The sequence below is a fragment of the Oncorhynchus clarkii genome, unplaced genomic scaffold, assembly GCF_045791955.1.
Source record: "Oncorhynchus clarkii lewisi isolate Uvic-CL-2024 unplaced genomic scaffold, UVic_Ocla_1.0 unplaced_contig_11082_pilon_pilon, whole genome shotgun sequence".
Classification (NCBI taxonomy): Eukaryota; Metazoa; Chordata; class Actinopteri; order Salmoniformes; family Salmonidae; genus Oncorhynchus; species Oncorhynchus clarkii.
Window position 1 is genome coordinate 97,501 of NW_027260899.1, and position 15,376 is coordinate 112,876.

General features: G+C 47.6%; 1 protein-coding gene across 1 annotated transcript in view; it reads left to right on the forward strand.

Annotated features, from left to right (window-relative positions):
- The window catches only part of LOC139402155 (protein tweety homolog 2-like), an 87,303-nt gene that overhangs the window by 59,565 nt on the left and 12,362 nt on the right, over positions 1-15,376 (forward strand). The window contains exons 5-12 of the mRNA XM_071146242.1: positions 1,405-1,500; positions 3,635-3,707; positions 9,759-9,828; positions 10,511-10,566; positions 11,660-11,752; positions 12,787-12,879; positions 13,113-13,255; positions 14,937-15,122. Of these exons, the coding sequence (XP_071002343.1) occupies positions 1,405-1,500; positions 3,635-3,707; positions 9,759-9,828; positions 10,511-10,566; positions 11,660-11,752; positions 12,787-12,879; positions 13,113-13,255; positions 14,937-15,122 (810 nt within the window). The remainder of the gene's footprint in view (positions 1-1,404; positions 1,501-3,634; positions 3,708-9,758; positions 9,829-10,510; positions 10,567-11,659; positions 11,753-12,786; positions 12,880-13,112; positions 13,256-14,936; positions 15,123-15,376) is intronic.

Here is a 15,376-nt window from a genome sequence, read left to right on the forward strand (position 1 = left end):
GTGACTGTAGGTTTGCACTTTGACCTCAACATCCCTCTTATTGAAAGCTAGAAGCTTCATGATTTTTCCACAGGGGCCAGTGCAGTGGAAACGTGGCTTTATGTGGACACCACACACACACACATACACACACACACACACACACACACACACACACACACACACACACACACACAAACACACACACACACACACACACACATACATACTGCAAATACACATTTACATAGAAGAAAGACAGACAGACAGACAGACAGACAGACAGACAGACAGAGAGACAGACAGACAGACAGACAGACAGACAGACAGACAGACAGACAGACAGACAGACAGACAGACAGAGAGGTTAGTTCCTATTATCTATGTCCATGGATTTGTCCTGTTCAATTATTAACTTAATGTACTGGAAATGACCTGCTGCAGATCTAACTAAGAGACTAACACACACACACACACACACACACACACACACACACACACACACACACACACACTGATGACAGACTGGAAATGACCTGCTGCAGATCTAACTAAGAGACTAACACACACACACAGACACACACACACACACACACACACACACACACAGACTGGCAGACAGACAGGCGCACACACACACACACACACACACACACACACACACACACACACACACACAAAGATGTGACCACAGACAGACAGACAGACAGACAGACTCACTCAAACTCAAACAACCTTTTAATTTCAATTCACACAGAGGTGAAATAAAGAACCGAACAGTAAACATCACACTCACAGTATAGAGGCATTCTCTCCCTCTGAGGCACCTGATCCAAGCGTTCAGACAGAAACCTCTAGTTTCATCTCCGTACCTGGGTCATATCTGCAGCGCCTTTGTTTTGGTGCTCGTTCCCCCTCCCTTCTACCTGCTACTGCTGATCCCAGACCTGTAACACTGTGCCCTCTCTGTTCTCTAGGTGGCTGACCTATCTGCTACTGCTGATCCTAGACCTGTAACACTGTGCCCTCTCTGTTCTCTAGGTGGCTGACATACCTGCTACTGCTGATCCTAGACCTGTAACACTGTGCCCTCTCTGTTCTCTAGGTGGCTGACATACCTGCTACTGCTGATCCTAGACCTGTAACACTGTGCCCTCTCTGTTCTCTAGGTGGCTGACCTATCTGCTACTGCTGATCCTAGACCTGTAACACTGTGCCCTCTCTGTTCTCTAGGTGGCTGACATACCTGCTACTGCTGATCCTAGACCTGTAACACTGTGCCCTCTCTGTTCTCTAGGTGGCTGACCTACCTGCTACTGCTGATCCTAGACCTGTAACACTGTGCCCTCTCTGTTCTCTAGGTGGCTGACCTATCTGCTACTGCTGATCCTAGACCTGTAACACTGTGCCCTCTCTGTTCTCTAGGTGGCTGACCTACCTGCTACTGCTGATCCTAGACCTGGTTATATGCCTGGTGGCCTGTCTGGGGGTGGCAAAGCAGTCCCGGTGGCTACTCACCATGTAAGTAACTGGTACCCACTCTGCTCTGTGTAGAGCTGATCAGCAGATATGGACAGGTTTTAACACAGACACATTAACACATATTATCTCATCACCCATCTCCCCTGAGACGACTACCAACCACGTACAGTAAGTTACTGTAGTTCTGAGGTGACTACCAACCACGTACAGTAAGTTACTGTAGTTCTGAGGTGACTACCAACCACATACAGTCAGTTACTGTAGTTCTGAAGTGACTACCAACCACATACAGTAAGTTACTGTAGTTCTGAGATGACTACCAACCACATACAGTAACAGTTACTGTAGTTCTGAGGTGACTACCAACCACATACAGTAAGTTACTGTAGAGCTGAGGTGACTACCAACCACATACAGTAACAGTTACTGTAGTTCTGAGGTGACTACCAACCACATACAATAGGTTACTGTAGAGCTGAGATGACTACCAACCACATACAGTAGGTTACTGTAGAGATGAGATGACTACCAACCACATACAGTAACAGTTACTGTAGTTCTAAAGTGACTACCAACCACATACAGTAAGTTACTGTAGAGCTGTGGTGACTACCAACCACATACAGTAACAGTTACTGTAGTTCTGAGGTGACTACCAACCACATACAATAGGTTACTGTAGAGCTGTGGTGACTACCAACCACATACAGTAGGTTACTGTAGAGGTGGTTTCTTACCCCCTCTGGACAATGGACACAATAGCCCAGTTATATAGACTCGACACAAAACTTGACAAGAAACCAACCTCACTATTCAATATCTGTGTCCAGCAGCAAAGTTTAAACAAGTCAACAACATCCCAGTAATTATCCTCAAATCTCATTCCCCTTTAATATGTCTGTGTCTGACTGTACCAGTGATGTTGAACAGTTCTGCTGAAGACTTCTCTTCTTCTCTCTGATGGTGTCCACTAATGTCTATCGACCGGCCTGCTCTCCAGTATGTGTACTACTATACCCTTAACTCATTATCAAGAGCTTTCAGCCACTCTACTGCTGCTGTAAGACTACCAGAGGAGAGATATGAGCTGAAACCATCCCCAGCCTTTTAACAACCATCTGGGAGCCCTTTGCTTTCTTACTCAATCTATTTATCTTTCTGCTGCTGTCTTCTCTCTCTACCTCTCCCTGTTTCTCTCTTTCTGTCTTCTCTCTCTACCTCTCCCTGTTTCTCTCTTTCTGTCTTCTCTCTCTACCTCTCCCTGTTTCTCTCTTTCTCTCTCTCTCTCTCTCTACATCTCCCTGTTTCTCTCTTTCTATCTCTCTCTCTACATCTCCCTGTTTCTCTCTTTCTATCTCTCTCTCTACCTCTCCCTGTTTCTCTCTTTCTGTCTCTCTCTCTCTACCTCTCCCTGTTTCTCTCTTTCTATCTCTCTACCTCTCCCTGTTTCTCTCTTTCTGTCTCTCTCTCTCTACCTCTCCCTGTTTCTCTCTTTCTATCTCTCTACCTCTCCCTGTCTCTCTCTTTCTCTCTCTCTCTCTCTCTCTCTCTCTCTATACCTCTCCCTGTTTCTCTCTTTCTGTCTCGCTCTACCTCTCCCTGTTTCTCTCTTTCTCTCTCTCTACCTCTCCCTGTTTCTCTCTTTCTCTCTCTCTACCTCTCCCTGTTTCTCTCTTTCTATCTCTCTCTCTCTACCTCTCCCTGTTTCTCTCTTTCTGTCTCTCTCTCTCTACCTCTCCCTGTTTCTCTCTTTCTATCTCTCTCTCTCTACCTCTCCCTGTTTCTCTCTTTCTCTCTCTCTCTCTACCTCTCCCTGTTTCTTTCTTTCTGTCTCTCTCTCTCTCTACCTCTCCCTGTTTCTCTCTTTCTATCTCTCTCTCTCTACCTCTCCCTGTTTCTCTCTTTCTGTCTCGCTCTACCTCTCCTTTTTCTCTCTTTCTCTCTCTCTACCTCTCCCTGTTTCTCTCTTTCTCTCTCTCTACCTCTCCCTGTTTCTCTCTTTCTCTCTCTACCTCTCCCTGTTTCTCTCTTTCTCTCTCTCTACCTCTCCCTGTTTCTCTCTCTCTCTCTACCTCTCCCTGTCTCTCTCTCTCACTCCCTGTTTCTCTCTCTCTCTCTCTCTCCCTGTTTCTCTCTCTCTCTCTCTCGCTCTCTCTCTCTCTGTCTGTTTCAGGATCATGGTGTTTGGGGTGATATCTCTGGTCCTGAGCTGGGCATCACTAGGAGCAGGCACTGCTACTGCCGTGGTGAGTGTCTGTTCTGTCCCGTCATCTCCAAACATGCTCGAATTAAAAAACTGATTCAAGTGATCTCATTCTTATGTCTTTTGTGATGTCATGGTCAGGTTGTGTTCTGATTGCAAAATTATAGTTTTTTTTACGTCTTTCACTGGTTATAATCTGATTATCTGGCCAGATAACAACCAAACTATGACCTGTCCTACACATACACTATCTATGCAAAAGTATGTGGACACCCTTTCAAATGAGTGTATTCAGGTAGTTCAGCCACACCCATTGCTGACAGGTATATAAAGTCGAGCATTTATCCATACATACACCATATACAAACATTGGCAGTAGAATGGATTTAATGAAGAGCTCAGTGACTTTCAATGTGACACCGTCATAGGATGATACCTTTCCTCCAAGGCAGTTCATTAAATGTCTGCCCTGCTAGCACTGCCCTGGTCAACCGTAAGTGCTGTTATTGTGAAGTGGAAACGTCTAGGAGCAACAACGGCTCAGCCACAAAGTGGTAGGCCACACAAGCTGGAAGAACTTGACTGGCTTGCACAGAGCCTGACCTCAACTCCATCGAACACCTTTGGGATGAATTGGAACACCGACTGCGAGCCAGGCCTAATCACCCAACATCAGTGCCCGACCTCACTATTGCTCTTGTGGCTGAAGTGTAGTCCCCACAGCAATGTTCCAACATCTAGTGGAAGGTCTTCCCAGAAGAGTGGTAGCTGTTATAGCAGCAAAGGGGGGACCAACTCCATATTAATGCCCATGATTTTGGAATGAGATGTTTGAGGAGCAGGTGTCCACATACTGGCCATGTAGTGTATGTGTCTACAGTATGTCTAGTCTTAGTGGGGTTAATAGGGCAGACTTTGTTAATAACAGGGCCATTCAGGATCCCTCTCCCCACTCCCTCCATCGCAGAGAGGAGCCAGCATGATGGGACTAGGATTATCCAGAGGCTGGGCAGCTGTGCTTCTGACGCAGGCAGGAGGGAGGGAGAGAGGGAGGGAGAGGGGGAGGGAGGGAGGGAGGGAGAGAGAGAGAGAGAGAGGGAGGGAGGGAGGGAGGGAGGGAGGGAGAGAGAGGAGGGAGAGGGAGGGAGGAGAGAGGAGGGAGGGAGAGGAGGGATTGAGTGACATGAGGAAATCATGAGTCTACATTTATTTGACCAGAAAATACCCTGCAACAGTATCACAACAACAGTCAGAATTACAGTAATGCATGCCATGTTGACATCACTGACCAGTTTATCCACAAGATCATTGTTCCCGCTCCTCCTCAAACCAGATCATTGTTCCTCCTCCTCCTCCTCCTCCTCCTCCTCAACCCAGATCATTGTTCCTCCTCCTCCTCCTCCTCCAACCAGATCATTGTTCCTCCTCCTCCTCCTCCTCAAACCAGATCATTGTTCCTCCTCCTCGAACCAGATCATTGTTCCTCCTCCTCGAACCAGATCATTGTTCATCCTCCTCCTCAACCCAAATCATTGTTCCTCCTCCTCCTCCTCAAACCAGATCATTGTTCCTCCTCCTCGAACCAGATCATTGTTCCTCCTCCTCCTCAACCCAAATCATTGTTCCTCCTCCTCCTCAAACCAGATCATTGTTCCTCCTCCTCCTCAACCCAGATCATTGTTCCTCCTCCTCCTTCTCCTCCTCCTCAAACCAGATCATTGTTCCTCCTCTTCCTCAACCCAAATCATTGTTCCTCCTCCTCCTCAACCCAGATCATTGTTCCTCCTCCTCCTCCTCCTTCTCCTCCTCCTCAAACCAGATCATTTTTCCTCCTCCTCCTCAATCCAAATCATTGTTCCTCCTCCTACTCAAACCAGATCATTGTTCCTCCTCCTCCTCAACCCAAATCATTGTTCCTCCTCCTACTCAAACCAAATCATTGTTCCTCCTCCTACTCAAACCAGATCATTGTTCCTCCTCCTACTCAAACCAGATAATTTTTCCTCCTCCTCCTCAACCCAAATCATTGTTCCTCCTCCTACTCAAACCAGATCATTGTTCCTCCTCCTACTCAAACCAGATCATTGTTCCTCCTCCTACTCAAACCAGATCATTGTTCCTCCTCCTCCTCAACCCAAATCATTGTTCCTCCTCCTACTCAAACCAGATCATTGTTCCTCCTCCTACTCAAACCAGATTATTGTTCCTCCTCCTACTCAAACCAGATCATTGTTCCTCCTCCTCCTCCTCCTCAAACCAGATCATTGTTCCTCCTCCTCCTCCTGGCCATGTAGTGTATGTGTATGTCTACAGTATGTCTAGTCTTAGTGGGGTTAATGGGACAGACTTTGTTAATAACAGGGCCATTCAGGATCCCTCTCCCCACTCCCTCCATCGCAGAGAGGAGCCAGCATGATGGGACTAGGATTATCCAGAGGCTGGGCAGCTGTGCTTCTGACGCAGGCAGGAGAGAGGGAGGGAGGGAGGGAGGGAGGGAGGGATTGAGTGACATGAGGAAATCATGAGTCTACATTTATTTGACCAGAAAATACCCTGCAACAGTATCACAACAACAGTCAGAATTACAGTAATGCATGCCATGTTGACATCACTGACCAGTTTATCCACAAGATCATTGTTCCTCCTCGTCCTCGAAACAGATCATTGTTCCTCCTCCTCCTCAAACCAGATCATTGTTCCTCCTCCTCCTCAAACCAGATCATTGTTCCTCCTCCTCCTCCTCAACCCAGATCATTGTTCCTCCTCCTCCTCAACCCAGATCATTGTTCCTCCTCCTCCTCCTCCTCCACCTCCTCAAACCAGATCATTGTTCCCTCTCCTCCTCAAACCAGATCATTGTTCCTCCTCCTTCTCCTCCTCCTCCTCAACCCAGATCATTGTTCCTCCTCCTCCTCCTCAACCCAGATCATTGTTCCTCCTCCTCCTCCTCCTCCTCAAACCAGATCATTGTTCCCCCTCCTCCTCAAACCAGATCATTGTTCCTCCTCCTCCTCCTCAACCCAGAATATTGTTCCTCCTCCTCCTCCTCCTCAACCCAGATCATTGTTCCTCCTCCTCTTCAACCCTCAGCCTGTTGATGTGCATGCATAAGAAATTACTGGCAGGCCAAAAAGGAGGTTCCTCCTCAACCCCGATCATTGTTCCTCCTCCTCCTCAACCCAGATCATTGTTCCTCCTCCTCCTCCTCAACCCAGATCATTGTTCCTCCTCCTCCTCCTCCTCCTCAAACCAGATCATTGTTCCCCCTCCTCCTCAAACCAGATCATTGTTCCTCCTCCTCCTCCTCAACCCAGAATATTGTTCCTCCTCCTCCTCCTCCTCAACCCAGATCATTGTTCCTCCTCCTCTTCAACCCTCAGCCTGTTGATGTGCATGCATAAGAAATTACTGGCAGGCCAAAAAGGAGGTTCCTCCTCAACCCCGATCATTGTTCCTCCTCCTCCTCAACCCAGATCATTGTTCCTCCTCCTCCTCCTCAACCCAGATCATTGTTCCTCCTCCTCCTCCTCCTCCTCAAACCAGATCATTGTTCCCCCTCCTCCTCAAACCAGATCATTGTTCCTCCTCCTCCTCCTCAACCCAGAATATTGTTCCTCCTCCTCCTCCTCCTCAACCCAGATCATTGTTCCTCCTCCTCTTCAACCCTCAGCCTGTTGATGTGCATGCATAAGCAATTACTGGCAGGCCAAAAAGGAGGTTCCTCCTCAACCCCGATCATTGTTCTTCCTCCTCCTCAACCCAGATCATTGTTCCTCCTCCTCCTCCTCCTCAACCCAGATCATTGTTCCTCCTCCTCCTCCTCCTCAACCCAGATCATTGCTCCTCCTCAACTCCTCCTCTCCCAACAATAAGAGAGGGAGATAAATATTTGGTCATGGAAATATAATGTCAATAGATCATGACTATATAGATTACCTCTAAACTTCTAGACATGTCATTGTATTTCTATGGGGATGGGGATTTTTTGGGGCCTGCCAGTAACTGCTTATGCATGCACATCAACAGGCTCTCTCCCTACACACACAAACACGCACACGCATGCACGGTCCTTGCTATCTGGGTTCCCTGGGACATCTAACTCTGAGGTCACCCCATTAAAGTTGAAATGTGAAATGGTTGAGGTAAGGGTTAAGGTTAGGGTTATGGTTAGAGTTTAGGGTTGGGATGTCCCAAGGATCCCGGATAGCACTAACCACACACACACACACACACACACACACACACACACACAGACTGTATGCCATGGTTGGTTCTGCTACGTTCAGCACAGGTTAAAGAGGCATGTAGACTGTTGTTACTAACAGCCCTCTTGTGTGATCTATAGTTGATTTACTTTGACAATATGTTATTTTCTGTCACAGCCTCCATCGACTGTCTTATAAAACAAAACAGTCATTGAGATTCTGGGAAAGGATTTGAGTCTGAAGTGTTTATGACGGGTCCTCAATTTTCTTTGTTCTGTAAGATCACTGTCCATTTTGAATGGAGTTGACTCCAACACTGACAGTATATTATCTTGTTTCCCCTTCAGGGCACCAGTGACTTCTGACAGTATATTATCTTGTTTCCCCTTCAGGGCACCAGTGACTTCTGACAGTATATTATCTTGTTTCCCCTTCAGGGCACCGGTGACTTCTGACAGTATATTATCTTGTTTCCCCTTCAGGGCACCAGTGACTTCTGACAGTATATTATCTTGTTTCCCCTTCAGGGCACCAGTGACTTCTGACAGTATATTATCTTGTTTCCCCTTCAGGGCACCGGTGACTTCTGACAGTATATTATCTTGTTTCCCCTTCAGGGCACCAGTGACTTCTGACAGTATATTATCTTGTTTTCCCTTCAGGGCACCAGTGACTTCTGACAGTATATTATCTTGTTTCCCCTTCAGGGCACCGGTGACTTCTGACAGTATATTATCTTGTTTCCCCTTCAGGGCACCAGTGACTTCTGACAGTATATTATCTTGTTTCCCCTTCAGGGCACCAGTGACTTCTGACAGTATATTATCTTGTTTCCCCTTCAGGGCACCAGTGACTTCTGACAGTATATTATCTTGTTTCCCCTTCAGGGCACCAGTGACTTCTGACAGTATATTATCTTGTTTCCCCTTCAGGGCACCAGTGACTTCTGACAGTATATTATCTTGTTTCCCCTTCAGGGCACCAGTGACTTCTGACAGTATATTATCTTGTTTCCCCTTCAGGGCACCAGTGACTTCTGACAGTATATTATCTTGTTTCCCCTTCAGGGCACCGGTGACTTCTGACAGTATATTATCTTGTTTACCCTTCAGGGCACCAGTGACTTCTGACAGTATATTAGACAGTATATTATGTTGTTTCCCCTTCAGGGCACCAGTGACTTCTGACAGTATATTATCTTGTTTCCCCTTCAGGGCACCAGTGACTTCTGACAGTATATTATCTTGTTTCCCCTTCAGGGCACCAGTGACTTCTGACAGTATATTATCTTGTTTCCCCTTCAGGGCACCAGTGACTTCTGACAGTATATTATCTTGTTTTCCCTTCAGGGCACCAGTGACTTCTGACAGTATATTATCTTGTTTTCCCTTCAGGGCACCAGTGACTTCTGACAGTATATTATCTTGTTTTCCCTTCAGGGCACCAGTGACTTCTGACAGTATATTATCTTGTTTTCCCTTCAGGGCACCAGTGACTTCTGACAGTATATTATCTTGTTTCCCCTTCAGGGCACCAGTGACTTCTGACAGTATATTATCTTGTTTTTCCTTCAGGGCAGCAGTGACTTCTGACAGTATATTATCTTGTTTCCCCTTCAGGGCACCAGTGACTTCTGACAGTATATTATCTTGTTTCCCCTTCAGGGCACCAGTGACTTCTGACAGTATATTATCTTGTTTTCCCTTCAGGGCACCAGTGACTTCTGACAGTATATTATCTTGTTTCCCCTTCAGGGCACCAGTGACTTCTGACAGTATATTATCTTGTTTTCCCTTCAGGGCACCAGTGACTTCTGACAGTATATTATCTTGTTTCCCCTTCAGGGCACCAGTGACTTCTGACAGTATATTATCTTGTTTTCCCTTCAGGGCACCAGTGACTTCTGTGTGTCTCCAGACAAGTTCATAGCAAACAGGACCAAAGAGTTCCTCAGTGCAGGTGAAGTACCTTCAAGTTCAAGTTTAAGTTTGACTAATAACAGACTAACACAGGGATTTCTGCAATCTTCACAGTCCACACTGGCTCACACTGGTCAGACAGAATCACTGATCAGACAGAATCACTGGCCAGATAGAACCACTGGCCAGATAGAACCACTGGTCAGATAGAACCACTGGTCAGATAGAACCACTGGTCAGATAGAACCACTGGTCAGATAGAACCACTGGCCAGATATAACCACTGATTCAGAGCAAATCCTACATGTTAAGATGTGTTTATGTTGTCTTTTCTTTCTAAAATGAATGAACATAATTAGTACAGTGTGTGTTTGGGTTCATCTTCATTGGGATGAGCTTTGGTTGTTTGACTCTCTCTCTCTCTCTCTCTCTCTCTCTCTGTCATGCTCTCCAATCTCCCTCCCCTCTCTGTCCCTCTCTCTCTTCCTGTCCCTCTCTCCTTCTCTCACTCTCTCTCTCCCCCCCTCTCTCCCTATCCCCCTCCCCCTCTCTATCTCTCTCTCCCTGCCACTCTCTCGCCTCTCTCTCCACTTCCATCCATCTTTCGCTCTCTTTGTCTCCCCCTTTCTCTCTCCCACCCTCTCTCTCCTCTCACACTCTCCCTCTCATTTGCTCTCTCCCCCCCTCTCTCTCTCTCTCTCCTCTCTCTCTCCTCCTAACAGAAGTGACACACTACTACCTGTATTGCAGTCAGAGTCTACCCAACCCTTTCCAACAGGTACTGAAATCACATTCTAACACATTAATGATATTTTAGTTTTTACAGTAGTTTTCCTTCATTAGTTTGATTAGTTCAGAAGCAGATGTTAATGAAAACGTCTGGGGATAAAAAACAAACAGCGCTACTAATTTAATGACTTCAAGCCCATAACAAAAATACACTTTGATCCAAGTCCATTTTATCTGTGGGATTTGGAGATCATGCGTGGGGTGTAGACATAGACCGTGTGTATAGTCTGCCTCAAGGACTACACAGTCCAGACACACACACACACACACACACACACACACACACACACACACACACACACACACACACACAGAGAGAGAGACCAACCCCCCCTCCATCCCCAAATCCCTTGTATTTATTTACCATGCCGGGGATATAACGTACTGAAAGGGCATTAATGGTCTGTGTATTGAGGTAATATACAAGCAGTAGATACACCCTCATGGCCAGTAAACACACACACGCACACACACACACACACACACACACGCACACACACACACACACACACACACACACACACACACACACACACACACACACACACACACACACACACACACACACTCGCACACTCACACACACACACACACACACACACACACACACACACTCACACTCACACACACACTCGCACGCACACTCACACACACACACACACACACACACACACACACACACACACACACACACACACACACACACATACAGCAGGATCCATTTAAAGCTTTGTGTAATGCCTTGTTAAGTAGACACGGATAATGTGCCCTCTTATGGCTGAGCCAATGGAAATATTGTCTGTTATTTGTGCTAGGGATCAGAGGGGGGGGGCGGTGATCCGGATAATCTGGGGCCCTCCATCTGAAATGAACGTGTCCTCCATTAAGTGTCCATAATGACACACTTTATGACTTATTTTCACTCACGTTTCCACACAACTTTGACTCTACAATTTGTGTGTGTGTGCATGTGGTGTGTGTGTGTGCATGTGGTGTGTGTGTGTGCATGTGGTGTGTGTGCATGTGGTGTGTGTGTGCATGTGGTGTGTGTGTGTGCGTGTGTGTGTGTGTGTGCGTGTCAGTCTTTGACTATCTTCCAGAGGTCTCTGACCACCATGCAGATCCAGATACAAGGACTACTGCAGTTCTCTGTACCTGTCTTCCCTACTGCTGAGGTGGGGGGGATGGAGCAGCCGTCAACATAGAAATAACACTATATTTATTATATTCAGTACATAGATCTCTATGGAGCTCAACATCTGGTGCTCATGGTGACAATGTTCTCTTCTCAAGGACAGAGTGTTAAAACGCTGTTAAAGCCCTCCTGGAGAGGAATTCTCAAAGCCTGCATGTCTGTTTAACATGTTAGGGTTAATTAGTGCTCTGTGCCACTGTGTTTGGAATAATGACATGTTATCCTTAGACTAGTGGAGCTAGGAGGACACATAGTGCTACAGGAGGACACAGTGCTACAGGAGGACACATAGTGTTACAGGAGGACACATGGAGTTACAGGAGGACACATGGAGTTACAGGAGGACACAGTGCTACAGGAGGACACATAGTGTTACAGGGGGACACATAGTGCTACAGGAGGACGCATAGAGTTACAGGAGGACACATGGAGTTACAGGAGGACACATGGAGTTACAGGAGGACACATAGAGTTACAGGAGGACACATAGTGCTACAGGAGGACACATAGTGTTACAGGGGGACACATAGTGTTACAGGAGGACACATAGAGCTACAGGAGGATACATAGAGTTACAGGAGGACACATAGAGTTACAGGAGGACACATAGTGCTACAGGAGGACACATAGTGTTACAGGGGGACACATAGTGTTACAGGAGGACACATAGTGTTACAGGGGGACACATAGTGCTACAGGAGGACACATAGTGTTACAGGGGGACACATAGTGTTACAGGAGGACACATAGTGCTACAGGAGGACACATAGTGCTACAGGGGGACACATAGTGTTACAGGGGGACACATAGTGTTACAGGAGGACACAAAGTGTTACAGGAGGACACATAGTGTTACAGGGGGACACATAGTGCTACAGGGGGACACATAGTGCTACAGGGGGACACATAGTGTTACAGGAGGACACATAGTGTTACAGGAGGACACATAGAGTTACAGGAGGATACATAGTGAGGTGTGTTTTTCCTCACACTGTCTTTATACCTTGTCTACAGAGAGATCTTCTGGGCATCCAGCGCCTGCTGAACGCCACAGAGTTCAACCTGAACCAGTTAACAGCCCTGCTAGACTGCAGGGGGCTCCATAAGGTGAGATGATTACCCTGACACGAGAGGACGTCATGGTTACGGTCAGAATGCGTCTGTAGAATGAGAACATACCCAGAGACACTGGAATGAAAAGACAAAAGGTGCTCTTAGGTTCTTTGAAATCCCCCCAAAACTATTATCTCGCAACACTCCACTTTGTGACTATACCAGAAATAGAAAAGGAGTTATAACCTTAACAGTGAGGGTAACAGTGAGGGTATGTTGTGTTGTAGAACTACCTCGATGGTCTGATGGGGGTGTGCTATGACGGGGTGGAGGGTCTCCTCTACCTCTGCCTCTTCTCTCTGCTGTCGGTCAGTGCCTTCTGTGCCATGCTGTTTGCCATCCCCCGGGCATGGACCCTCATCACCAGCAGGTAGGCACTGGTAACACTGTATCTGGTCTACGTGTCTTCAACCTACCTGTAACCACATCCCCAACCCCACCCTTGACCTTTACGCCTAAGCCTAACCAAATAAGGACTGGGAGATTCACGGCCTAAAATATGTTTTCTCTAGTGGTTCCTTTGTGTTTATAGGTTTCAATGAACCATGTTGATGTTAGACCAGTGGAGGCTGCTGAGGGGAGGACGGCTCATAATACTGTCTGGAAACGGAGCGAATGGAATGGCATCAAACACCTGGAAACCATGTGTTTGATGTACTTCATAGAATTCCACCGACTCCAGCTCCAGCCAATACCATGAGCCTGTCCTCCCCAATTAAGGTGTCACCAACCTGTGTGCTAGAGGGCCTGGATGTTGATGCTAGAGGGTCTGGATGTTGATGCTAGAGGGTCTGGATGTTGATGCTAGAGGGCCTGGATGTTGATGCTAGAGGGTCTGGATGTTGATGTTAGAGGGCCTGGATGTTGATGCTAGAGGGTCTGGATGTTGATGCTAGAGGGCCTGGATGTTGATGCTAGAGGGCCTGGATGTTGATGCTAGAGGGCCTGGATGTTGATGTTGATGCTAGAGGGCCTGGATGTTGATGCTAGAGGGTCTGGATGTTGATGCTAGAGGGCCTGGATGTTGATGCTAGAGGGCCTGGATGTTGATGCTAGAGAGCCTGGATGTTGATGCTAGAGGGCCTGGATGTTGATGCTAGAGGGTCTGGATGTTGATACTAGAGGGCCTGGATGTTGATGCTAGAGGGCCTGGATGTTGATGCTAGAGTGCCTGGATGTTGATGCTAGAGGGCCTGGATGTTGATGCTAGAGGGCCTGGATGTTGATGTTAGAGGGCCTGGATGTTGATGCTAGAGGGCCTGGATGCTGATGCTAGAGGGCCTGGATGTTGATGCTAGAGGGCCTGGATGTTGATGCTAGAGGGCCTGGATGTTGATGCTAGAGGGCCTGGATGTTGATGTTAGAGGGCCTGGATGTTGATGCTAGAGGGCCTGGATGTTGATGCTAGAGGGCCTGGATGTTGATGCTAGAGGGCCTGGATGTTGATGCTAGAGGGCCTGGATGTTGATGCTAGAGGGCCTGGATGTTGATGTTAGAGGGTCTGGATGTTGATGCTAGAGGGCGTGGATGTTGATGCTAGAGGGCGTGGATGTTGATGCTAGAGGGCCTGGATGTTGATGTTAGAGGGCCTGGATGTTGATGCTAGAGGGCCTGGATGTTGATGCTAGAGGGCCTGGATGTTGATGCTAGAGCGTCTGGATGTTGATGCTAGAGAGCCTGGATGTTGATGCTAGAGGGCCTGGATGTTGATGTTGATGCTAGAGGGCCTGGATGTTGATGCTAGAGGGCCTGGATGTTGATGTTGATGCTAGAGGGCCTGGATGTTGATGCTAGAGGGCCTGGATGTTGATGCTAGAGGGCCTGGATGTTGATGCTAGAGGGCCTGGATGTTGATGCCAGAGGGCCTGGATGTTGATGCTAGAGGGCCTGGATGTTGATGCTAGAGGGCCTGGATGTTGATGCTAGAGGACCTGGATGTTGATGCTAGAGGGCCTGGATGTTGCTTTGGGCACCATTGTGCCCTTCCTTGAAATGAAACTAACAGAAAGCCTGGCTCTGACTGACTGTGCTCTCCCCTGTGGTGATCTCAGGGACAGGGCCTATGACGACATCGATGAGGAGGATCCATTTAACCCCCAGGCCCGTCATATGACCTTCAACCCCAGTAGAGCCAGCCATGTACACAGCTTCTGTAGCTACAGCAGCAGTCTGGACAGCCAAGCCAGTCCACACCCTCCACCACAGACTGCCGCCATCCTCCCCACCTCAGAGTACATGTAAGTAGAGAGAGGGGGTGCGGTAGGGTGTCTGCGTGTCCCTGTCCATGTCCATGTCTGTGTCCATGTCTGTGTCCATGTGTCTGCGTGTCCCTGTCCGTATCTGTGTCCATGTGTCTGCCTGTCCCTGTCCGTATCTGTGTCCATGTCTGTGTCCATGTGTCTGCGTGTCCCTGTCCGTATCTGTGTCCATGTGTGCGTGTCCCTGTCCGTATCTGTGTCCATGTGTCTGCGTGTCCCTGTCTGTATCTGTG